Genomic DNA, 27,313 nt, shown 5'->3' with positions numbered 1-27,313 from the left:
GAGTGAGAAGAGAGAGAGAGAGAGAGAGAGAGAGAGAGAGAGAGAGAGAGAGAGAGAGAGATACAGATAGGGCATGTGTACATATACACACGGAGGCTTGTAAGCCTTAAGCCCGGATTACGTTAGTCGATATTAGACTCAGTGGTCTGATGCCTGACGATCGTCATTAACATATGAAAGACCGACAGTCGACCAGCCTGCAAAAGTAAACGCACTCAGAGCACGAGAACTGATTTCTCATTGGCTGCCAGAAAAGGCTTGTCGCGCGAGGTTTGGTCGATGGTACGTGTGTATAACGCGCGCGCGCGTGTGTGTACACCGCGAAAAGCAAAGACTATTTTTCTCTCAATAGATTATCATATTCCTAGATGACAAATATAGATAAAAAAGAAACCAATAAGAACTTACGCAAGATGTCAACTGCGAAACATAGTAAATTCACAAATGAACCAAGAAATGAGATACAGAACGCTTTGAAAAATGAATCAAACGTTTCAGCCATCATCTCGCCCCTCTCTAGTGGAAGAAGAAAATAATGTACAAGTATTATACGACTATAAATTTACAACAAATGTGGAGCATAGGAAGAACACCTCGGAAGAATGGTACAAACACTTGGTTAATTTTTCAAAGGGTTCCATATCTCATTTCTTATTTATTTGTGGTGTGTTTCGCAATCGACCTTTCGTGTGTGGCATTTTATCGGTTTATTTGACCTATGTTTGACCGAATTTTTCCTAATATTCTTTAAGGAAAATATCGCCATCCATCTCACTACGCGACGGTATTCGTAAGATCTCGAGAGTAAATTTCTAACATTGTCTAAAGAATGAGCACAAAGAATTTGTGCGGTATCTGGAGAAAATATTTAAAAACACGTGTTAATTTGTTATTACTAAATAAATTATTGATTATGTCACTGTATTTGTTTGCATCCCATTTCAAGAAACGTAGCTTTGATGTTTGAATCACATAAATAGAGATCGGGCTCGAAGAAGAAGACGGTTAATATGAATGGAAAATACTATCATGTCTATTGCAAGCGCAAAGGGGCGTTTACGGTATTTTACGCGTTGCTCCATGCGTTGCGTCGTCTAATGTCGTTTTTCATTTAGCGCGAAACCGTTCGTGATAATGTGGAAGGATGAGAAAACGAAACGCGGCGGAAAGTCACAGTGGGAGGGCGAGAGAAAGAGGGCACGGTAGTAGCATTAAACCGGATATATCGGCAACACTTAGACCTTATTTACAAGAAGATTCAATAAAGCGGGATAACAGACGATACAAAGGATCGTTACATTCGCTATAACGAGGAGATCTTTATACGTCTATTTTACGTGTTGGCTCTAACGCCGTTAAAGTTCATTATGAGTAACGTGTTGTAACGGGTTTGTGAACAAACGAGACATTCATTAGCAGACTGTGAGATATTATCAGTGGTTTAATCATTCGCGCCCGAATTATTGAATCCGTCAATTTTACGAGAATCCGACTGAAATTTTCGAAAATTTGTATACAATTTTAACACAAGGAAATCGATACAAAGTTTCTCTTCAATCTTTACATGCATGTAAGTGAAAATAGAAACAGATTATAACATAATTGTGCGAGGCAATGTTTCAGAGTGCAGAGTCATGCTGCTGTTAACATTCCTTCGATGATTTAAAAATTTCCATAGGTAATAGAGTAACAACCGCGCGCGCGCGCGCGCGATTCGGCGATATTAAAATGTAAATAAGCCCGAGCCAATAGAGGCGTGAACGCGGTTCAAGTCAGCCGTCAATTACACCGCAGCAAACCGAATAATGTCGTCAAATAATTGTAGACGGCGACGGTCGACAGGATAATCCCCGAGCGACATGTATATCGGGCGAGTGCGGGGATAACGTTGAGCGGATATTGTCTTAGCGAGTTTTCGAGCGTTGGCAGGGGGTTGTTCACCCTCCGTCACCATAAACGTATTCATGGCTCCGATGGGGGTTTCCATGGGGTTCTCCGGCTAACGTCATCGTGAAATCGCTGTCGATATGAAGCCTCGTCGCCTAATAAAGATTGATGAGATTTAATCAAGCGCGCGTGATAAAAACGGCCTGCGTTCGTCGCTTTAGTAAGACAGCCTACAAGACCCGCGTGAGGAGAGCTTTAAAATTGACCGCTGTCATTCACGCATCCTTATCGCCGTTATATCGGTAATATTGACACCTTAAAAAAAGTCCTCTTTAAGGGTCACTTGTTCCATCAAATAAACTGTCTAAAAATAGAGACATTTATGGAAAGAAAGAGAGAGAAGCAAAGGAAGAGAAAGAATTTTGGAAAATTGCGACTTTGTGACGCAACTCTATAACTTTGACGACGGACAATGTTACCAATGATATCGATATCCCTCTTTTTCTAGAGCATCCTTGAAATATATATTCACACTTTGGTCCGTATAAATATTAAGGGTAACGTGTATAGAAATACGGAGAAGTATATGTGACTCGCGTCCTTTTGTTACGCGGCATCTGCCCATTGACAATGGTAATGGGCGTGAAATTTCGAAATCTCTGTCGCTCCCAAAGCCACGACGTGCTCTGTTGCTGGAGTAACGACAGTAGCTGCAGCGGCGGTGGCGGCGGCAGGGAGCTGACAAATTCTGTTTTATGAGGCTCCGAGGATGCGCCAGGTGCTCGCAACTGCGCGACATCATCAACGGATGGTTCGACGCGCGAAATAATGCGGCAAATAGCTCGTCGTTAGCTCGCTTTGCGAGTTAATTTTTTTTCTAATGCACGAGTTAGTAACGTCCGCGCTTTTACAAAAATTGCAGCGAAACAATCGACTCTTGAATCTCGTTTCTTAACCGCTTGAAAATCATATACTCCAATTTTCTCAACTCTCTGTGGCAATGCTCTTAATTTGATCTCAAACCAAAATACAACGCGAATGAAGAAAAAGAGTCATTTGCTTCGTAACACCGCGAGAAGAGCGTCGACAAATTCATAGGTATTCATATACCTTCTCAACTATCGTTACACGTATTCGAGAGGAGATCCTTTGCTTCTCTCTTGCGTCTATCGAACGGGACGCATAGGGAGGCGTTGTCGCGTGAAATCGCGCCTGTCCAAAATATTTGTATTTTCCGCGTATTGTCGGGCCGCGCGGCATTGTCGCTGGCCCATGTGGTCGTGAAATAGTCGAATAGGGCGCATAATGGTACTGCGGCCACCACGGAATCTCCGTGAATGAGTCCGACGGTTGGACGGTAGCCCACCCAAATCGCCTAAATATCTTTCAATGGACAATTTGATGGATATACGCCGGTCGATTCCAATGCCACGATACTTCAACGAGCATTCGAGGTCAAAGACGATAATTACTCGCATCAAGTGCCATGCAGAAAACTCGGAAAAGGCAAATCACTTGGCAAACGCGGCGCTTGTGGCGTTGGCGGCGTTGGAACGCGAGGCAGGTCACTGCGCAAGAGAAATTCAGGACCGGTGAGCGCAAGGAGCCGGTGGGCGCATGATCCTCGCGAGGCTCGTAAGGTGAGGAGAGCAGCTAATAAGGCGTATCAGTTACCAAGGAGACGAGGTCTCCTTAACGGCGAAGAAGAATGGCGGGCGAGACGTAAGAAGTGGTGCCGGAGGGCCCCCGGACTGGAAAACTCATAAGTTTCAATTTAGCCGGGGATCAGCGTCCTCCCGACGGGCTTTACGAGCGCTGCGCCTCATATTGATTTTCGCGCATCTCGACGACATCCAGCATGACATGTGTGTGTGTGTGTGTGTGTGTGTGTGTGTGTGTGTGTGTGTATATATATATATCCGGCGACCACCGAAAAACAAACGCCAAAAATGGCGAATCCTTTCGCTTTACACGCGATTCTCGTACAGTTCTTTGTGTAGGACACAATAAGAAAAACGTGAATAGATGTACCTCTTTCTAGGGTAAAAGCATCACAATGACTGGACATTGATAAGACTGATATCCTAACACTGAAACTCCTTATTGTTTCGTAACTCAATTACGTCAATTAGAACTGTGTGGACATTAACTAAACTAAAATCTTCTTCGACTAAAATAATGAATAAATCAACAATAAAAATCAATCATCATGTGTAGTCACAAATAATTTAATCGATTGATGAAATTAATCGATGCAACAAAATATCAAAGTTTGATTAAGAATTGATTTGGTGAATCGATCACGTTATTTATGATTTCATATGTAACGACTGATTATTAATTTTGATGATTGATTTGTCGATTACTTCAGTCAGCTAACGATTAATACCAACACTGACGTGGGAGTTGTGCTCACGTCGCATCCGGCACATATCTCGATGCGGTAGTGCGGGCTTAAATTTAGGAACCGACGCGTATCGCCGCTATTACGCACGAATACGACGTTTGTTTTATTACCATGGAGGAGAATCTGCGATCCAAGCGCCGAACTTATTCGTCACGACTACAATTTTAACCGCGAGTCTCATTCACCACCTTTCGCAAGCCTTTTGCCTCTGCCTAGATTGCCAACGAGTTTCGTATCTTTTTAGTTTAGGAAGTGTCAAGTCCACCCGACGTCACTCTTGGAGTCGATTATCGTATAGTTCGTGCCAATTCGAAAGTCCCTCTTTCCCGGTATCGTTTCCCACTCGCCTCCTCATTCCCGCTAGTCACGCGACGCAAGTTAGATGAAGGAAAAACGGAAAAAAGTAAACGACCGAAATTTCGCACGCTCGGTAATTGCTTCGAGTACCGAGACAACACTCAAAATGTTACGCAATTTTTAAGCGCGCTCCCGCGCAACGCTTGAGAAGTGTGCGCCAAACCGCGTCGTCAGGGCGCAGGAAAGTAATGTAAGTGGAATTCTAAGTTTAACTCGACGAGAGACGAGCTTTTCGGAATTACCGCTTTGCGCGCGATGAAGTAATCGAGCTTGCGTCTCTCGTAATAATACTTTCGAAAGCGACATTTGCCCATAGTTGCGTCCGTAGATAACGAAGAAAATACACGATTGCTCTCAAGTAAATATTCCCCAATTTTTTATTTCAAATGATCCGAGCTGTAGTGGCGAAACACCTCCAAAAGAAAGGAGTTATATCTCCTCTATTTTGATTATTTTTGGATGAAAAAATTACAACTTCTTCGTATCAACTTTATAACTGAATATCATTTATCAATAAGAATCTGAAGGTTTTGTTGAGAAAAATTTACGAAAATGCGTCTTTTTTAGACAGGCCTACCCCCTTTGATACAATGACGTCTTCGCGACGACCACCTGTGCTTATCGAATGCACAATCAAACGAGACGGGTCTTGACCTCTGGATGTACCGATACGACTCGGAGGCGCATAGTCGGCGCATGTGTCACCGTAAGAGCGCACATCCTGGGTGCCGATCATCGTAGTCTGGCCGTGGCCGAATTGAAAATAAATGCGTTCTCCGTGCCCACCGTCGCGAATCGCCGGGCCGATCGTGGTGCGCGAACGCGGCAACAAAAATAGCGTCGCATTTAGTGCACCCGGTATATGTGTGCTAGGAGGCCGCGCGCGCATTCGGATCTGCGAATGACCGAGGAGTGCCAGAAACGAAAAGATCACCTTTCTACCGTCCTTGTTAGTATACTTGTGCGTATTGAACCAACTCCCTTTGACCCTTTGCGAACGCGACGCACTTTGTGCGCGCACACACACACACGTTGTGTCGTGCGATTGCGGAGTATCCACAGGATACCCACTTGAATTGATAACACGGTATACCGTATGTAGAGCGAGCGTGTGTATTTTGGCATCTTACGCGATTATAAATATCTTTTTTCTCTTGATATATGCCGCGCGATATTTTGTAATCATTTTTTTCTATCCCATTTTATTTTCCCATTTCACTGTCCCATTTCACTGTCCCATTTCACTATCCCATTTCACTATCTCATTTCTAATTGTTTCTCCAAATTTATTAACGCATCTGTTGCATTAATAATGCATTTTTATTATAGCTGTTAGTGGGCGACACTGTCTTTGAAAATTTTTGCACACGTCAAAGTGGCATTCCCTCTTCGCTACATACAACGTAGGTTTTAAAAGTCAATTGACGTCACGATCGTTATTGTAAACAGAGATATTTACACGAAGTCGAGTGGAAATCTGTCTTTCACTCTCTGTCAGTCTGACAGCTCGATAAATCTTTGGCGAATCCACTGACATATACTTGGGACAAATGCAGCTGATTTTTCATTATTAATACATGACACCGTCTTGAACCATGAAAGTGATTTTGTAATATACTCTTTCGTACGATTAAAAGCCAATAGTTATCAAAACGATGTAAACATCATGGTTTATCATCGCTCGGTGATGATTTTCAAATAAAAGTATATGTTTAATGGCCTTTGCTAAAGAAGGAAATATCATATGCCAACGTTAAACTTGTTTAATACCGCCTTTCATATGCAGCTGGAGATGACACGCTATTTGACACCAAATGTCATTCAAAAACTACGGCGACTCGGTACGTGTATATTATGGAGGGTAAAAATATTTTTATGAATAAAATATGACACTTCACTTTTGTTCTGTAGAAAAAGATACATTTTTATGTCAATAAAATTTATAGTGATACTAAATCACGGGATTCTTCAAGGTTTAAGGGTGCAAAAATATACCAGAAGCGTTCATTGACAAAGAAATATAAATTGCAGCGCACAAGAGCGTTTGAGCAATCCGACAGCGTTTTTAGAATCATACTCGAGTCGTTATAAATCACGCAGTGGTATATATATAAAACAATAAAGAAGAAACATACGACGGAATATATTTAGAATTAGCGTGAGTCGGTAATATTTAGAATTAGCGCGAGCAATTCTATAATAACGATACGTATTGCTGTACGCGCAGGACCGGCGTGATTCGCTTTCGTAAATCGCCACGAGAAGTGACTTTCACGACTTTGGCGAACGCGCAGGTATCGACACCTCGTTACGACGCTCGTCGCAGAAAAATAAACTGTTGATTTACCGCGGCATTATTAGGGCCGTCAGAATGATTTGCATTCGTCGTTGGCGCTACTATTCGGGAAATTAAGCTCCGCTTTTGTGCGCTTGACGTAATACACAACCGGAGCTTGTGCGCGATAACGAGACATGTGCGCTTTATGGTACCGTGGATTTGTCTTTCGCGTCGCGGGGTTGAGTCATTGCTTGGCCGAACAGAAATAATACTGTTCCTCGCAGTGGTTTGCGTCCGCAAATAAAATACGAATGACTAAGTTTTGACTTGGAGCGTCCGTTAAGTAAAAGGGGGAAATTAATGAAGTTTCTACGTAACGCACATGTCCAATATTTCATCGAGACGAATCATAGAAAATCCACACACCTGAGAGAAGCTGCCCTCTCGAAAGAACTTTCTCGTGAAAAGCGTATGTGTGAGAGAGTTACATTAATATTACATAACGCCAGCGCGTTTTTGCGCATTGGGATTCGCGTGAATGCGCTCTCGATTCCCAGGGCATACGAGGGATCTACAACATCATCGGAGAGTACGAGTCTCTGGTATGTGTATCGACATCGTAAATTCCGTTTACAAACCGGGCGCACAGTTTCCAAGCGCGAAAACATCGGAGGGGAGGGCCAGAGAGAGGGAGGAGGGAGAGGGAGAGGGAGAGGGAGAGGGAGGGGGAGAGAGAGAGAGAGAAAGAGAGAGAGCGCCCGAAGGGCGGCCGCGGTGGAAGCTGCGACGACGCGCACGTTCCGCTCTTTTCCTCATCCTCCAACCCACGATCGACGCATCTCCACCAATCGCGTCTCGCTAGCGGGGGTTGTGCCATAAATGTCGCGTGGCTTATTGCCGGATACCGTCGCCAGATCGGCGCTACCGTGTACCAAGCCGCGGTATACTAGTCCACACTTTTGACGGCAGTCGCCCAGTCTAAGGTCCAAACCCCGAACCGAACGGTCGCCCGAAATACTTAGGTAAAGACCTGCATCATCCTCTGTCTATCTCCTTTTCTCTCTTTCTCTTTGGACGCAAAAATCTCTTCTCTCTTTTTCGATAGAGAGAAAGAGGGGGGAGAAGGGGGAGTGTGAAAGAAAGAGAGGAAAGGCGAGAAAAAAATTGTGAGGAAGAGAAGCTTTAGCTGCGAGACGAGAAGACGAGAACGTAAGCTCGACGAGGATCGGGAAACGGTGACGAAAGGACAACGCGAGCGACATCGTGAGTGCGCCGAAGGGTGGATAAGGTCGAGGGTCGCGACCCCCGATCACACGCGATACTCCCGGGTCCCGGGATGCGTTCGTCCTCGATCGTCCACTTTGTGCGGCAGTGAAAAAAGGAACGCCTAATCGGACGTGGCCCTCTTCCGCTGCTGCCGAGCTGCGTCTCTCCACACATGTATTTAGTAGGAACTCGCTCTTCCATCGACTAATCTCACCGCCCGTGCGTTAACCGCATTCTCACCCCGTCATTCCTTCATCCTCTTTTTTTATATATATACTCACAGGTGTGTGTGTTTGCGGACTAATCAACGTCACTAACATAATGTACAAGAGTTCGCAGGAGTCGATACCTTATCTCAATATTTGTTGACTGTTTTACCTACATAATGGCAAAATACTGTTTTCACTTTATCACAGTCATATCGTTTAAATGGTTGAGGTTAAATGATCAAAAATTCACATCAGATTACTCATGATGAGTATTCCTTATTTTAACGCAAGCGCGATGATATCGATAATAATTCGGAGCATAATTTTTTGCAACCCTTTAATGCCCCAAATTTCAGGAGATATAGATTCTCTCGTTTCTAAATAATTCAAGATGAACACAATCTCTTTCGAACAGCGTGATACAAGTAGTACCGATCAGAAACGATTCGCGAGGATCTGCAAAAATTTTTAGACATCTTCGTCGGACGATTGAGATCTCTCTCTCTCTCTCTCTCTCTCTCTCTCTCTCTCTCTCTCTCTCTCTCTCGGTGTATACGATGAGTATACCAGCAGTCCTTGTTAACGTCAGAAATTTATCAGTCTTGCTCTTCTCCCGCCGTCACAAGTTCGCGCCCGCCCCCGACAAATTCTAATTCTGTGAAAATGACTTGGCAATGGCCAGCGCGTCGTCTCGGTTTCCTTTTTATCGTGATACCAATTTGAGGCTCGCGCGCCACGTTGACGATCGTCGACGGCATCCCCGATCGGAGCTCGTGCCGATCGCCAGTGGCGAATTGTTTATAATAATTGGCAAGGATTTGTTTAAAGCTTACGTAAGTTACGTGCGCGAGTGCGCACACGGTCCGGCGTATTTATACCATACGCTGAAAATAGACGATCCTAACGCTATTCGCCGCCAAGACCGACGCGTCTGTTATAGCCGTTCTCCTTCTACTGTTAAAACACAAAACAATTTACTCATCGATTAAGGAGCGCGATCGCGATTCGAATTTCCGTGTTCTTGTCTCTCTCCACCGCGACTTTCCCACTGCGATATCATCAATGACCTTGATTACTTTTCGATAGATGAGCTATAGCCTTGAAACGAAGTCTGTAAATCGAACGCAACAATTTTGTATTTCTGAACACTTGTATGCCTGGACATTAATAACACTGGCACTTTGAAAATTATAATTGTTTTGCTTTTTAGATAATAAATACTTAAACTTTTAACATAGAATATATATATATATATTTTCTCTATATTGAGAAAGTATAATTATTCGTATTTTTTTAAGACCCCAAAACAATGAGAATGTTCAGAGTTAAGTATCATTAAGTGTTATTATATATACATACATACATATATATATATATATATATATATATATATATATATATATGTAGTGTCCTAGTATTGGTACTTTTGTCTCAATCGCTTGCACAAAATAAATGCACGAGTCGGTAAAGCGTCAGAGCGAGGTAACAAAGTACGAGCGCACGGCGTCCGTCCACTGTCGCCGTCTGTATCTACTTAAACGGTCAGGCGGCGTCTGACGCGAACGGGTGATTACTACTTCCCGGCGTAGAGCAAACGAGCGCGCACTTCTCGCGTTTCAATATGCCGCCGTTGATCTCTCGGTCGGTGGTCTCAGTCTCCTCGGTATGCCGATAAAGTTTCGGCATTAATATCGCGATGTGCGAAAGTTTTCCTTTGAATTCCACCCCACGGGATAGACGGTCACGCGGATGCCGCGGACGGGCTTTTAACGAGTCACGCAAGGCCGGAATCCGAAGAAGCGTGCTGCACTTAGGAAATTCGTTCGCCCGCCTGGCAAGTCTTCAACATCGGCCCGGGTTTATAACACCACCGTTCCTACACGCCATTGATGCGTACTTTCGCCTCGAAAATAATCGTTATAACGCGTTGCTAACCGTCTCGGGACTCGTTCGCCTTCCTGCATACGTGGGTATTTAGCGAGCGACATAGATGTGAATGAATGAATTTGTAATTTCAGTTAATTCAGTTAATTCGCGTGATTTTTACATTTGTAATTTACATTTACAATTTACTGCTTCATTTTCACAAAATGTATTCCTAATTAGCGTGGACGTTTCTCGAGTTGCTCCTACTTGTAAAACAATCCATGTTCAAACGTAACAGAGGCTGCTCGAGTTGATTCCAAATGAAATACTACTTCAACGAAATATGCAATACATCATTATTTAATCGCGCATGTATTATGTGAAAGTTGGCTCTCTCACGAGGTCGAGGATAGCCGCACAATTTTCCGCCAAGAATGCTAGGACGACAAGTGGCAGAGAGTCGCAGCGGCGGTCGTAAACCGTAATCCCGTTGCAACACATCGGGAGTGTCGCTGAAACCCTGCACGTGTTGGCAAGAGAGTGCCAAACCTCCTGATTATTCGACTCCAGTGATGTATTTTCGTGACACGCATACGCGGTGGTATGCAAATTCCCGCCAAACGCGACAACGAAATTGTACACAAACTGTATTTTCAAACTTTGCATTCTGATCAATGAATCTGAGATAGAATACAGTTGTTATCGTTTATATATTCTGAAAATCGACACAACAGAATAAACGATATATAGTATGTACACTTACTTATTTGTCTTACTTTCACAAATAAACGCGCAATCTCGAAACTTTATTCTTTCTTGTCCACGAAAGAAACGTGATATTACTGGATTTTCAATTAAAATGCCTCGACGACGATCAAGCGGTCTCTCGAGTTATCGCAAAATATCAAACGACTCTACGGGGGGTGGGAGAGGAGCGTCGTATTTCAGTTTTTGGACCTACATCCCAGATAATTTGCTTGACGCGCCATATATATTTTTAGAAGCCATCTAGATTACACACGCGTGTTCAGATGGGGATGTATTCTACCTCCTCTGTGCCTCCACATACCTCCCCAACGCCTCCAACATCTCTCGTTTTTATTTTTCTTCCGGCGCTTCTGCGTTGACCTGATTTCCGTTACGCATGCGACAAAAATGCGTCTCCGACGCTCTTTCGTCGCAATTTTTTTCTCTTTTTTTTTAGAGACATCTTAAAGACTCTATAGACCAATAAATTGACAAATTTTTTTCAAAATAATTTTTCAAGAAATTTTAAGAAAAAGAAATTCTACGACACTATATCTTTATACGCTCTCGTGAAATATTTTTTAGATCATATTAAACTGAATGTAATTGTAAAGTTTTTTATTTTTTATACGTACATTTGGCTTGGCGTTTTACTCGCTTAATATTCGATTCGTGAAACTTTCCTGATTTTCGTAACGTCTCGCGGAGATGCGCACAAATTGGTCAGCGTGTCAAGCCCTCGTGGCTTAACCCATTTCCACGCGGGTGCGATTTTAAGGTCAAGATATTCTCGGACGAAACGTATACTCGCGGCACTGCGATACGATCTAATAGAAGCGGCTACGAATGAGTCGGAAAATTGAAATTGAGAGATTCGCAGTTCTGGATGAATTTTTCCTATTACGTCTACTTTTATATATATATATATATATATATATATATATATATATATATATATATATATATATATATATAACACACACATATATACACGCACACATCGTTGTGGTACTGTTAATAAATTAACAGTAAATTTATACAACAGTAATTTATAAAATTACTGCCAAAAGAAGTTAAGTTAAATCACAAGAAATCACAGATTATCTCGGAATTGTCTCGCCTATGTGCATCTCTCAGCCTCTAATCTTCTCCAAATATATTTCTAACTCTTCTAATTCGCTAATATAGAACCTAAACGCTTTATTTATAAAAAATAAAACTCCTCCTAAATATAAGTAATTTTCCGGGTTTAAAGTAACAACTATATACGCGCGTAAACTGTCGAGCGGATCGAGACCGACAATTGGACGCTTGACAGGACGTAACCGCGACTGAGATCGCAAATTCGAGTTATACCGTGAGTCGGGGTCCGGCGTTGAAATCGCCATGACTATGGCGGGGCATAGTCGAGGTCATGATCATCGGAACGCCGCGACATTACCATGGGGAGTCTGCGATGGGGATTCGCGAAAATCGGTCAAAGTCAAACGGAGACTCGTGTCGACTACGTCGCCTTTCGCGCGCAGCTTCGACGTCCACCTGTTACCGACTAAAAACAGACCGGGGCCCGGGCAGCCTAAATATAGCGACCGCGAATCCGGGACTCTTGCGTCACGACGCGTCGCGCTCTCGTGGGCGCCGCGACGCCTTCCTTTTTGCCTGGCCGAGAATCCAAACTGGAGAACGTTATACACGCGGTCCAATTTCTCTTCCCGGGAGACTTTTAACGTTCAAAGAATGTCAAATTTTTCTGCAGGTTTCAAACCGATCTCATTGTTCTCTCGTAGAGGATGAATTAGATGTCGCCGTTATGTTTGCGACTTGTTAGACGATAATTGCAAGAAACGATAAATCAACTGGCACAAACTTGAACCTCAAGTAACTATATCAAACGAGTTTCATGACTTTGTTATCAATTTACGATACGACTTGAGAAACTTAACTAGACGCGCTGCTGTAACAATAAATATAACAACGCTAATCGAACCTTATATATTTAATTTTTTCTCCCTTCATTAAAAAAAAGAGGAAAAAACTGGCAAATCATTCTCATTTTGTCTTCGCGACCTTCAGTCACTCCCGCTGAGAATGAAACGGGAGTATCTGAGAAAACGCTCCGGCGATCCAGGGCGACTATGAAGTATGCGTGACGCTAAAATTAGCGTCGTCTGTTGCGTCAACAAAAAGAAAAACGACGCGTCGGTTTGTGTCACAGGCTACGATTGGTCGACACAAAGAACGCCACGACCAATTTTGCTTTTGCACGCGATCGAAAACAGGACGCCGCTATATGACGAACGTTTCCGAATTGAAAATTCCAAGCACGACATGACTGATTCGTTCTAAAAACAACGCGTTATGACATTATGTCATAAGACGTCAAGCAGAGTGTCAAGTTGAATTTTTTAACTGAAGTAAGCATTTCTTTATCATCTCGTTTGATCTTTATCATCAGAGAATGTTACATTTTTTTTTACAAACACTAATATTATAAACAGTGGTCTCCAAAAGAAGAAGCTCTCGATATTAAAACAAGCGAAACATTAGGATCGATAAAACTGCATGTAATGTACGAATTCGCCGACCAGGATTGTTTTATGTGCGCGCGTAAATAAAGGGACGTCGAAACGACTGCCACGTGATAATGGCTCGCGGAAATGGCGCACCGTTTATCGAAGCAAGGTTAAAAAAGCATTGCCGCACCTACGCAAGCCGTTAAATTTAAAATTACTTATGCAATCGCCTCAGGCTGCGGGAATTTCTTATATCGCATGAGTAACGAGAAGACTTGCTCGTAGAAGCTCAGTTACATTCGGCTTGTGGCGCAAAAAATTAGCAAGTCGGTACTTTTTATTCTGCTTGATGAGGAAAATAATCAAATCTTTCTTCTCTGCGTGAGCTACTATTATTATTATTGCATAACGCTCCTTGTTTGCTAATCTCTTTTACTCTCTTGCAATTTAACACACAAATTACTAATTCAAAAGTACCGTGCACGTGCACAAGAATCATGTGAAAAAAATTACCTGTGAAGAATCTCTTTTTGTGCAAGAGTATAGGAATTGTTTAAGCTCCATTTCTCGCAGAGTTTCATCAGACGATGTCTTCATTGCCACACACATTGTTATTGCATCAATTATAATTATATTAAAATAATTTCAAATTAATTAAGATGCAAAATTTTGTCACCAATCACGTCGATCCTAAATCAACAAAAGGATCGGCGATGAAAAGCACGTAATTAAAATTTGTTGCTTCATGTGTTTTATAATTATTTCAACGATTCTTTTTCCACGTGTACGGTATTCTTTTGCGCGAGGAAGAGCGATTTCTCTGATGGAATATTAAACGGATAGAACTCACGCGCACACACTCATCGTAAAATCAAACACGATCTTGTGTCTTCGATCCGCGAATTTAACGAATACGCAGCATCTATCTGACGTTTATTTTCCTTTTTGCTTTTTTCTTTGTCACAGCGAACGAGCGTGGTTAGCAGTTCAGTAGAGTGACAAAATGGACGCGCGATTCAGAAGCAATCTTGACATGATCGGACGCAACGAGCCTATCACAAGGAAGGCGAAATTTTGGCAGAGTTACGTACGGGCCTTGAAAGGTGAGAAAAAGAGGCTCCTTTTCTTCTTTTTATCTTTTCTTTCATGGTTCGCAAGATATGACTCAAATAGAAAACGATTGACCCTCACAGTAGATGTAACTATCTTGAACTTTCCCGACGAATCAAGTGCTAGACGTATTTCTTAACGAAACGAAACGAAAACAGGCACCGACGACATCAGAGCTCCCGAGCACACTCACAGGCCTCGCAGCATTTTCCGCTCGGAATTTCCTGAGCTGCATTCCACCTCGTGGCCGTTTGGAAAGTCAATCTTCGAAAACCCGATTCACGCAGCCGACCGTATTAACGTTCCCGGATACAGGTGTGTATACCTGCCATTTTTGTATCCATTTTCATCGTACGTTCGTCATCATAAAAGCAGTCAAACAAGAGGACCAGCTAGATTCATTAAGTTAAGAATAACTTAATAAACAAATGAAGTTCAAGTAGCCGGCTTGCTTTTCTGAGAAAGAGTCTCATTCTTATATTTTAAAGATACTATCGATATTCTGGAGATGAATAGCCAAGGTAGCGTCACTTTTTCCTTGTGATCCACGTAATTTTTATCTGAATGACAAAGACTGCGTTCGCTGTCAGTACTAAAAATCCATAGTTTATGTCGCTACAAATTTTCAATGTCGATAGTGGTTTTGAAAAACAGTTAGGGATCAAACAATTGTTCTCTCGAACAAACTAACTCTTCTGTTTTCTTCTCTCTAGGTATCTACCCGTGCACCGTGAGATTTACGGCTACTCACCGAGGCAACTGTATCCCCATCAGTACAAACCCGTAGAACGCTTCGTCCCCGGTACGTACTAATAAGCAAAAGTCCGAAAAAAAAGAAAGAGCGAGAAAGAGTGAAAGAGAGAGAGAGAGAGAGAGAGAGAGAGAGAGAGAGAGAGAGAGAGAGAGAGAGAAAGAGAGAAAGTGTGAAAGTGAACGACGTCTTGGAAAGAGAATCGAAAGGCGCGAAACGAAACGAAAATCTATAATATCTCGATATCGAACGAGAGCAAAAGACGGGAGAACGAGAGTGCGAAAGAAAGAATGAGAAGAAAAGGAACAAAAATATAGGAGAGAAACGCGACGAAGAGATCGCAGAGAATGGAATAGACGAGAGTAAAATGAGTAACAGGAGAGCAAGAACGAGCAAAGAGCACGAGTATGCAGAATGGCATACGAAAAATCACCCCCAATCCTCAATCTTTTCACTCTTAATCCGCCTCACCGTCAAAAGTGCTAACAAATAACACAATATCTGTTCTCGCCGACCTTCCTAGATTAAGTTCTCGATATGTAACCCGGCGCTTTTGGCTTCTGGCCGGCGTTCTAAAGGGGAAAAGGAAAAACGAGAAAAAGTAACAATCGTTACACGAGAGAACGACATCGTCCGTTTGCGCATACACACTAATTCATAGATTCTCCGGGCCTTTCTCAGAAGCCAGAAACGTCTTCCCCTGGAGAGTATCGCATTCTTGCGCCCTGTCCCCGTCCCCGATTTTGTCTGCACACCACTTCAACCGAGAAGAAAAGAGAATGAAACCGATACGACCTGTTATACACTTATCCCACCTCACCCTTGCGACGTTTCGCACATCTCCGACATGTGTAAAATGCGTATGCAAATTTTTTTCCTCGGACATGTGTATACGTGCCGATTTCGTTGGTTCGTGTTTTTTTAGCGTCGCCGTGAGCCGCAATAGTGTCGATTAAACGATCGTTGGCTATCTTCATGCCATGCCATATGTAATACTAATTACTTTATGCATCTCTTTGTATCTAAGTTATTACATACTTATATATATCGCAATATGAGAGAACATGCATCTATATATACGTACGCATAAATATATATACATATACGTTTAAATATAACCGACGATTTTTTTGTCTCACGCGAAAACTCTGCACGAGAAGTCACATCCCTGTCTTTGAATCCTTATCGAAACTTGGGCGAGATTTGACTCGATCGTGAAATTTTGGCATGATATCTGAAGTTTGTACTGTTCTTCCTTCGGGTAATAAAAAAAACATGTGACGGATACATTTATAAAAAATGTATCAGCGACTGTTGCAATCGCCAAAGTTTCTCTATATAAAGTCTGAATTAACATCAACTCTTCCTATCACAGCGCTCTTCTAATATCCCAATTTGACAGATCTTGAATCGCAATCACGACATCAAGACGCGCAAATGTAATCAGCTATTAAGAGTGGAAAAACACCAGAATTGTATATATTTTCATTATTCGTTCTGCAGGGTGAGCTGAAGAAAACTTCCCGCCCTGTTTGTCTTGTGATCGTCTGATTCGTGCGTAATATACTGGTCACCTTGTCTTCGAGAGGAAAACGTATGACTGATAAATATAGCCGTTTCGACAATTGTCGCACAAATCAATCCATAATAGCCGAAATAGCACGTTTTCTTTAGCTCGTCCTGCCTACGTACGTTCTAACGTGAAAGCACTTTCCTCATTTCTACACATCGCGTGCTACCAATGACTCCGATTAATCAGCTAATTTTTACTAAGTATTATCTCGACCAGTTGCTCGATACAGTAACTACGTGTAACGACCATCCCTAACGACGAACCAAGCATTCAGGTGTAACGGATCATCGCTCATCGATCACCATCGTTCATCGGTCACGGATCGGATCATGTGTCATGTCGTGTTTGAGATGTCGTCTTGTGACTCGTCTCTAGAAAGAAAGCATTTCCCAGTACGTCGTACTTGTCATCGATAAAACTATCTGTCATCGATATGGGGTATTGTTTGTCAATTCGTCGTCGTCGTCGTCGTCGTCGCCGTCGTTCGTTATCGTCTGAGAGAGATTCTGATTTCTTTCCAGGCGCTAGGCCCAACAAGTGGCTCATACTGAATCGCATCATCGATCTGAGTGACCTTAGACGCCAACAGATCTCTCGTAAATGGGAGACCAAAGAGCGAATCGTCCTCACTTCCCGAGCACGACGTCATTGCTTACGAAAGACGATCAATTAATATAACGCCCGATAATCCCGCTTTATAATGTGTTCCTGCGCTTACAGATAATACACGACACATCACACTACTACATACGTGAATTTTTGCCCGTAGTTGCGCAAGTGAAAGATTATTCAACGTCTTAAGGGGATGTCGGAGTTTCAAACTCTGACAGGCATGCACTCTCATCTGCAGGGAAGAACATCTGTTGGTTACGATTCGATAAGCTTGTAAATAAGATTCAATAAGCTTATAAATAGGTAATATATCAGAACGTGCTTCTCTGATACCACTTATTATTAAAAAAAAAAAGAGAAAAACTCACGCGTCATACGAGATGCCTCTGTCTTTTAACATTATTAAATTAAGTAAATATCATACCTGAATGACTGACTGACTAATGTTCTCAATAAACTCAAGTACTTCATATGTCGAATAAATGCGCCAAGTGAGATTTATAACGTACGTGAGTATAGCATAGCATCGACATCGCCTCTAATGACAGGCGGAATACTGCTATACTGCTCTATTTTATCTCTTAGTATATCGATATCTCATGCACATATTATCATTTAATTTTCAAACAAATAAACTATTCTTTTATACTATACTTCTAACTTAAATTCTGAAAACTGAGTAGTACAATGCAAGTTTTGTAGCCTGGGTTGCCTCTTGTGCCCGCGCAACCTGCAGAACTTTTATCTAAAGCAAATGTTCTTTTCAAATGGTAGCTCTGTACGCTGTATTGAAACAGAGTTAGAGCCCAGACACGCAGAAAAACTTAAGCAGTAAGACGTAAGCAAATTGACCAATAATAGTCACTGATTCTTGGACCGTAAGAAGAATTATCGACTGTGATCAGTCAATTTGCTTACTGCTTAAGTTTTTCTGTGTGTCTGGGTTCTACTCTCGCAGTTAGCATAATGTGCGACGGATAATATCCAATGAACGTACAGCTCCTTCCGGGAAAACAATACGCTCATTGGATATCACGCGTTGAGTTGTGCTGGCTAGCGAAGTCATAAGCGGAAAGAAACATAATTTTTCATTTTTGTGTGGTATAAACTTAACTAGCCCGGACTCTATTAGTGTTTGTATTATAAACGTTCAAAAAGATTTATGATAGATGATCTATGCAGCCATAAACGAGTGTACTTTGTTCAAAAAATGCTGGTAAAACAGCATTCCGACATCCTTTTAATATTCGATGAATATTCGTTCCCATCACAGCGATTGTCGTTGTCTATTTAAAACAGTCTTTCATTTTTACAGAATAACCGAATTTTGACAATTTTTTTTTTTGCGATTTTACAACCATTGATTTTGTGAACACTGAAGAGGTTAACATAGAAACTGAAAGTAACAGTTTTGCGAAACATGTGTTGAGAAAATAGCAATTGGCATTCGCCACACACAATTTGCAGTGAAAATTTTTGAATAATTTTAAAGCACTGCGTAAACTCTGTATATAAATTACCAATACTTTATATAAAAATTTTAAACGCAACAATAAAGTAAACGTATACATGTCAGTTTACACTTCACAATATAACACATCGTAACTTATTACTTTGAGAATGTTAGACGCTTTTTTATAACATGTGAGACAGGCTTATATCTATATACCTATCGCCTATCCTAAAGCCCCAACCCTCACAATCTTCCCTTCTTTTCGATGTATTAAGACGATCGTCGAAAAATCCCATGACTTTTGACAGAAGTAAATTTGTCGTGAAAAGAGCCAAAGCCATCCAGATTAGATACCGGCGATACGACCGAGAATCGAAAAATTGAAAATTTGAGAGACTCACAAGAATGCGAGAGAGAGAGAGAGAGAGAGAGAGAGAGAGAGAGAGAGAGAGAGAGAGAGAGGGAGAGAGAGAGAAAAGCTTTATTATGCTTTTGCGCGCGAAATTCAAAGAGACGAGTTGACGACACTGCAATCGAATTTTTTGTGACGCGTACTTATCACGTTACAAATATACTTTGTACATTTTTCATACTTTTTTTCCAGTTTAACAATGTTATATAATGAAATACGCGCTAATAAATTTATTATCATAAATACGTTCAATTTGCTTAATGATTAATACATCAAACTATTTAACCTGTTAATCAGAAAAAATGAGTCAATTCGTTATTTATTAAGTGACAAAACTTTTGCAATTGTATAATACATAAAAAGAACAATGATAATATTCGTTTTCTCGTTTCTGCACGATGAGAAAGCACTATATCATTTGATATTTCCTTGTTTTCCCTCTTTAATTACATTTACTTACTCGATACTCTATTTACCTCTGATACAGTCTCTGATACAGTCTCTAATTCAAAAATGATCCGGTTAAGAGATGTATGTTCTCCCGAATCGAAAATTTGATCTTACATTGGCCTTGCAAATTCCGTTGAACTTTAAGAGTCAATGGAAAATCGAGAATCTCAAAAATATCGAGATATAATATTATAATAAGTATTTGCTGAGATACGTCATATATTAAATCAAAATTAAAATTCACAGCATTATTGCTGTGTGAGCCTAGTGCTATCTTTGTCCATATAGTTCTTTCTTTTCTCCACCTTCTAAATTTCCAAATCTTATCGAGATTTCACACAAACACCAATAACAAAAAATGAAAAAGATTATGAATTAAAGAATGTTCATTGTTTGATGTACTTATTTAGTCATTAATCTTTATGAGATTATTTAATATTTGCTTATCGCACTATCCACCGTCGAGTAAGTTGTATGATTAATACTTTGCTTATTAAAATTGAGCTGAAATTAACTGCAGATAAAATAAAAATATTTTTCATTGATCTTTCGACGAATCTTGCAAGGTTAATGTAGAAACAAAATTTCAACTCGAGCTTTGTCATTTTTATTTCAAAGAATAGAAATTTTTTCTTTAAGAGAAATTGCTAGAAAGAAGAAGGAAAATTATAAGTTTTAAACTCGTGTATCAGATGTGATTATTGCGTAAATAATCTAGGCGATATATCTGTAATGTGTTTCGTCATACGTGACGGGAACAGGACGCGACCACGCATTATTCAGAAATCCTTAACTCTTGCAGCTGAAGTGGAGGCAGCGGCTTGATTGCGAAAAACAAAATTTAAGCCGAAAGGGAGATTTAAAAAGGCGAAATCGAATATGGGATAATGTGGCAAACTCGCTTTTCCGATCGTCGATAGACACATTAGGCAGCATTGTACGCAAGCCCGTATAACAAATTAGAAAGTAATCATGAGAATGCAAAAGTTGGACTGCACGGAATGTATGATGAACGTGTGGTAGTTCTGCGCCGGAAAAAAAATTTTTGGCATGCATATCGTGCGTATGCGAGCGATCAGGCGGCAAGAGCCTGCGAAAGAAAGAGAAGAAAACGTGCAAAAAGAACCTCCTTTTCACACAAAACTCTAAAACGAAGAAAAGATAATAAATTGAGACGGAAGATGGCCGCCAAAACTTGAAAAAGCTGGAAATTTTCTCTCGAAAACTACGCTTACGCGTTCTAATTCGTACTTCCGATTTTTCAGACACGACCGTCGTCGACCGTCTCCCTCCGCTTTGATTTCTTCGAGACGAGTGAATAGTTTGATTTGCACATTTGCATCCCAGTACGGTTCGCGAAAAAATGCCTTTTATACTTGTATATATAGTCATCGTTAACGATTACAAAGATATTATTATTTTCATATAGATTATTCTCAGATTCGAGTTAAATCACGAGGGAGGTTCAGGGCGACGAAAGAAAAAATCGAAAGTTCTTTTTAATACACGCTCTAATCGGCAATAATACATGCACGCGTACCGAGTATCTACTAACAATAGACAGATTAACGTGCAATTAATTATACAACCAAATCCAGAAATTTCTATCTTTTTCAGGATATGGCATGTACTTTTTCTTTCCGTTAATTCGATCCCCAATCCTCTCAAATCCCCGATTCTAGCTTTTAAGTGAGCCATCTCCGCCCAATGTAATTCTTTCGAGACATTGCATTAATTAACGACTGCTAATTTGTGACGATCACACGGACGATTATACGGATCGTCGCAACGTATACGCTGGATCGCCAAACGTTGTATATAATTCTCACATCGGACGACGATTGTACACGCACCTGAAATTTAGTACGTACCAAACTGTGATGATTAACGACATTAAATCGTGCTAGTTTACCTAATTTTCCCGGCAAAATTTCATTTTTCTATCAGAAAATCGAAATGGTATGCGCTACGTGCTAGGAGCTGATGTTTTTGGCGATATTGTTTTAAATTGATAGCTTTACAAGATCGATCTTGTTATCGCTAGCAACGAGCTTCAATAAGCTTGCGATCGCACCGATCGCGCATAATTAGTATTCACGTAAAGAGAAAACATTGGTAAGCCGTAGTCAACTACGAGTCGCGCTGCAACCTAGCACTGCCGACCGCCTTTTTCGACTTTTTCTTTTTTGGTCGAAATCCGACATTATCCAGTCGAGTTTTCTTTTCTTTTTGCGACACGAATCGCCGCAGCTTTTTTCCATCAGCGACTTTTTGAGGCAGCTTTTTTCCATCAGGTTAGTATGCTTTTTTTTCAATCTTACGTGACACCGTGCTACTTGACTTTCGTTTTTATGATAGCGCTGATTTTTTTCTCGCACGCGGACTCGCGCGTAGCTGCACGAGCTCGCCAGCTTTCGTTAGTGAAGTCATGATGTATAAAGAAAGAAGTGATACTTGTAGTAGAAACGCACGGCTTATAAGGATATGAGAAACGAGGGACAGGACCCTATAATGTAGCGCTTAACTCGCTTGAACGAAGCGAGTTGTGATTTGTAATTATAAACGATATAAATTTGTGTGCAATGACTCTAGTCTAGTCTATCGGTATAACGCAAGATCGAATTGCGGCACGAGCCATGCATCAATTGTATCTCGAAAGGAGATATTGTTTGCGGTGATTGTTGCTAGCGTATCTAATCACGTAAAAATAGGAATAATTCGTAGAAATATTTTGCCAAGTAACTCTTTCCCCGCCTACTACACGCCTGTGTTTCAACTTTGCATCGAACTCGACGCACGCTGCATCTCGAGCATGATCTATATATGTGTGTAAATGCGCGCGTGTGTGCGTGTATCTGTGTGCGTGTATGTGTGTGTGCGTGTGTGTGTGTGTGTATGTGAAACGGCCGTTATCACAAAAACAAATACACTGTAAAAATGATGAAAGATGCCTATGCGCTAAAATACTAAAAAAAAAAAAGAGAAAATGGAGCGCAAGCAAAGTTCAATTAGGCATACTTTGGGCCATACGGTAAAAACGATTCGGCCAATCTGTTGCAAGTTATTAGTTAAACGATAAATAAAGTTGACATCGAATTTCTCGTCGAAAAGACCGATCGCATATCTTTCTATTGGTTAAATAAGGCTGATATATGAAAGACTTCATTTTGTCATCAAGTACATTGCATCATTTCATACCAAAAGGACCGGTCCTTTTAAATTGAAAGAGAACGTCGACGTTAATACGATATGTGTTGTAATTACAGATCCCATATCAGCAATTCAAAGGCATCGCTTAAATAAATTTGTCTTGTGAAAAATGTAAAAAAAACACTTTTGACGGAAAAATTTCCCATTATTCGCAAAAGTTGAGGTGAAGTCGGTTCTCTTTCTCCTCTGTGCGCTCATATAGCATTTATCAGGCAGACGTAACGACGAAACTGCCAGAAACACTCCTCGCGCGATCCACGAAATCGATTCAACGATACGTCAGATATTTGCGCAAAATGTTTGCATGCTAAAAGCCAAGACCACCCGGACGTCTTCTCGACGTTGTATAAATATATCGATTACGTGTACTATATTCCCGGACGAACCGTGACAAATAAAGTTATCGGAAAATTTGTACGTGAGCTCTCTCTCTGGTACGCGGATCAATCGCGAGAAGTGTTCGTCAAGGTGAAATATAAACAGCGCAGCAAAATAAATCGCCGTGTTTCTGCTTTCATTTCCGGCGATACGACGCGATACAGCGAAAACATTCGACGCTGAGAAGGCTTGGACTGACCATCTGAAGCGTTTGGCGGACATCGACAGACTCTACCCGAGCAAATACCCGCTTCTGGCTCGCCACTTAAGTCCGCCGCTCAGTACGAAACGATTGTTCGACATTTACGGTGAGAAAAGGTTCTTCTTCGATTCTAACATACGATAACACTCGCGCGTAAAGTATTCGTCTTGCCAATATTTACGCTTGCCTCATTTAAGCGCAATTGAACCTTGAAATTGCAGTGACGAAGTCACTCGGGGTATCTCGTAAAGATAGCATCTCCGCTAAACAATGCTAATAATATTTCGCGTGCTGAGGTCCAAGGCCAAGTTTCGGCGTGTACACGCGGCCCCCTCCCTCTCTCCCCTCCACTTACGTAATTAGTATATATTTATAAACAATACTCACCGCTCCCTCGGCTCGTCCGCCGACCGACCGCCGACGACCGCCGCCAGTCCGTGATCGATTCGAATCATAACCGTTTCGTGCAGGTAATCTCGTGGGCGACGACTTCTTGTGGCCGTATTCGTCCGTCTTTCTCCGTAAGAAGCCGCTTTTCGATCTCCTGGAGCCGTCACCAATGGCGCCTATCAGTGCGTTCACCAGGGACCCGTGGTGGTACCCGAGCTACGCGCCTTACATACCGAGCTACGCTCAGTACCGTACGCCGTTTTACTTGAGGGACAGCTACCTCAGTCCGATTAAGCGTAGCTATCTGTGGAGCCGACATCCCATCAGGCCCTTCGGTACGTGTGACTCTGTTTGCCATCCTTTCGCGAGCAACGCGGTGCCGTTCGTTCTGCGCCAGCGACCGATGCCATGTCCGTCGATTTTCCATTTTCGCCGATTCAGGCCGTGACTCTTACCCCGTTTGTGCAACAACGACGACAACCTCGCGAAACGTAGGAACGTTTCGCGACCGTTACAACTTCGCGTACAGTGGCGCTGCATCACGTAGCGCGGCAAGGTGGAGGCGCCAAGCGAGTCGACCAATCACAGTCGCGAATTCCGAGTCGAAACTCTTCGATCGATTCGTCCGATTCACAAAGTGGCATCGATCGCTGACGGATCGCTGGCTACGAATGCTATCTAATGCGCAAGAATGTCGAATTCTGGACAGAGCGAGTGCTGAAAGATTAAACGCGTTCTCAAAATTAAACGGAGAACATTTCTTGTTGACAAAACTTGTAGCCAGCGAATCGCATTTGCGACTACCGTCACTTTGTCTCGAAAAGACAAATCTCGTAGTCGCAAATGCAGAAACGTTTAGCGTGGTCTAGACTACTATAAGTATCAGAGAGACATATTAGTGTCGCGGGGAGAGATCAAAACAGCTTACATAATCTTATCCATTACATAGCCTTATTTCAGATATTACGAAATTCTTGGTAACTTGACGTTCTGCGCATCGAAATGTCAAATACGACGATATATAGTAGTCTGGAACGCGCAATGTATCTTCCTTCTAGCACATACTTAACGTTTATTATTGAATTACAGTTTGAATACAGACTGGGTTTTGCGAGAAACACGTATTTTTCGTATCTCGTTCATTTTCGCGTGATACGTGAGCCTTCGAAAGTCATATAGCCGTCTATTTTTTTACTAGTAGAATAGTTCGGATATTTTGGCAATTTTTCATCCCCTCCCTCCGCCACAAAGTACTCAACGTCTCTACTGGCGAAAACATCTTTTACTTCTCTAGCCGTGTCGAGGACGCGCGTTACTTCTTCTTCTTCTTCTTCTTCGACCGGCGTAAAAATGTTTTCAAACGATATGAACAAGGTAGAGTTACGCAATCGGTCGCGAGAAAGTTGGAAAGATTCGAAAGGTCGAAATTCGAACGCCGTTCAAGCGACCAAAGTCATCGCCAGTCGCGACGTGTTGGGAAACGACTCGCGGAATATCCACCACGCCTGTCACCTCGATCAAAAATACAAATCGTCGCGGCCATACAAAGATATTTGGCAGCTCGGTGTTTTGCTGCTGCGATTTTTTGGCACAGGCACAATATCGCCGCGTCAAGTTCGCGTCGAGCTGTAAAATCGAGAACGCCCGTTTGCCAAGCTGGCGAAATCTCGACCTCCTCGGTCGGCGACTTTGCATCTTTTTGAACGGTTCGCTCCGCAAGATTTTGTTGCGACGATTCATTCGACTCGCGAGAATCGCGAGCGCTCTCGACGACGCGCAAAGAGATCCAATTGTAAGACCGATGCTACAGCAAACGAATATCTATCATTTCAGGAGAGTTATACTACTATTATTCGAAGCCAGTTCCACGATTTCACTTTACCAGCCCGTGGTACAATAAACGTACCACATATTAAGCAAAAAAAGTGAGCGGTACGATTCGAGTGGCCGAAGTGTTTCAATCCCTCGCAACTGCAATCCCCCAACCCGCCACCCCATTACTCGTTTAATAAGTCAGACAAATAATCAATCAGTCGGCAGGGGATTAGTGGTGGCATCACGATTCTCACTACGACAAAACGGTCCTCCTTTGCGCCACATTGAGCGTATATACTGAGCCATTAACATGCAAGTAGTTTCTGTAACCGTTGAGTGATGAGCGTACGTATAAACGCGTAATAGGCCCATATTACGACGGCTGTTTCATTTGTACAAGATTTGTCACAAGATTTCGGGCCTCAACCCTTGGGCTACCACGCGTGTCTTTCTCTTCGCCGATATCAATTGATGTTAAGACGTTACTCTCAACGCGGGAATAAATTATAGCGCGTATCCCACCTCCTCTCACGCATCCAACACACGTACTTGTGCATTAACTCGACTATTTTCCCAAATGTTTCCCCAGACTGTGTTATCGCTACAAGAATGTTCTTAGAAGCTTGTGGTAATTATTAATTTAATTACCGTGCCGCTACTCCGTCGAGGAGCTCCGCTGGCAGAATGTCGAATACGCGGTATGTGCCCATCATACACATACATACACACTCGTTTGTCTGCTCGATGACGTGGCGATTTTTTGTTTGCACAGTGATTAAAAAACAAAGAAGCTCCAAACTCGACGCAAAACTTCCGCTGCATAACACGTTCGCTCCATTTATTCCGTTAACACTAGAAGGATTCGAATTTTTGTTCATTAAAACGGCGACATTCGGGTAAATTTGTCCAAATGCATAATCGTGCGATAAAAATCTTACTTCTCTTTCTCCCTCCGCTTTTCTTTTCCCGCACAAAATCTTAACTCTCGCGTGACGAACAGATGGGATGAGGAAAGGTACTTTGTCCGCTTCTATGTCGCTGACATGAAAAATTTAATTATAATACTTTGTAATGCAATTAGAGATATACATGTGAAAAAAGAAAAAAAGACGATTCCTCCGAGTGACGGAAGGAACGCTGTGTACCTTCTAGTGTTAATCGTCGCTCGCGATTAATTGTTACCATTCGCAATAGCATATCACGCCGCTTGTGGGATCGACGTTTTAGCATTAAATGCCGATAGCCATCCTCACTGTTTTTGCCGCTGTCCCTCGAAGACGGGAGGAGCGACAATAGTCAGGGAGCGTCGTAGCCAAAGGGTTCTGACGAACAGCATCATCATTCTAATTCCTGTCACGTAATCTCGGTAGCGTAGTCAGCTCTTTCTCTCTCTCTCTCTCTCTCTCTCTCTCTCTCTCTCTCTCTCT

The 27,313-nt window shown here is 42.0% G+C and overlaps 1 protein-coding gene across 5 annotated transcripts in view; it reads left to right on the top strand.

Moving 5' to 3' along the window:
- The first annotated feature begins 7,783 nt into the window (after window positions 1–7,783).
- LOC116846271 overlaps window positions 7,784–27,313 on the top strand; it is a 20,905-nt gene continuing 1,375 nt past the window's right edge. The window contains exons 1-7 of one of the 5 annotated variants that reach the window (XR_004378447.1): window positions 7,784–7,951; window positions 14,497–14,633; window positions 14,799–14,955; window positions 15,354–15,442; window positions 23,644–23,787; window positions 24,152–24,406; window positions 26,476–26,584. Coding sequence is in view for 4 of the 5 variants with exons in the window: in XM_032819907.1 (XP_032675798.1) it covers window positions 14,534–14,633; window positions 14,799–14,955; window positions 15,354–15,442; window positions 23,644–23,787; window positions 24,152–24,406; window positions 25,905–25,987 (828 nt within the window). In the remaining variant the exon portion in view is untranslated. The other 4 variants (XM_032819907.1, XM_032819908.1, XM_032819909.1 and 1 more) reach the window with 4 other exon arrangements.

Source organism: Odontomachus brunneus, unplaced genomic scaffold (genome assembly GCF_010583005.1).
Source record: "Odontomachus brunneus isolate Ranch 3 - 2012 unplaced genomic scaffold, Obru_v1 Obru_scaffold_063, whole genome shotgun sequence".
NCBI classification, from domain to species: domain Eukaryota; kingdom Metazoa; phylum Arthropoda; class Insecta; order Hymenoptera; family Formicidae; genus Odontomachus; species Odontomachus brunneus.
The sequence above is the reverse complement of the archived record's forward strand: the minus strand, read 5'-3'. Positions and strand labels throughout refer to the sequence as shown.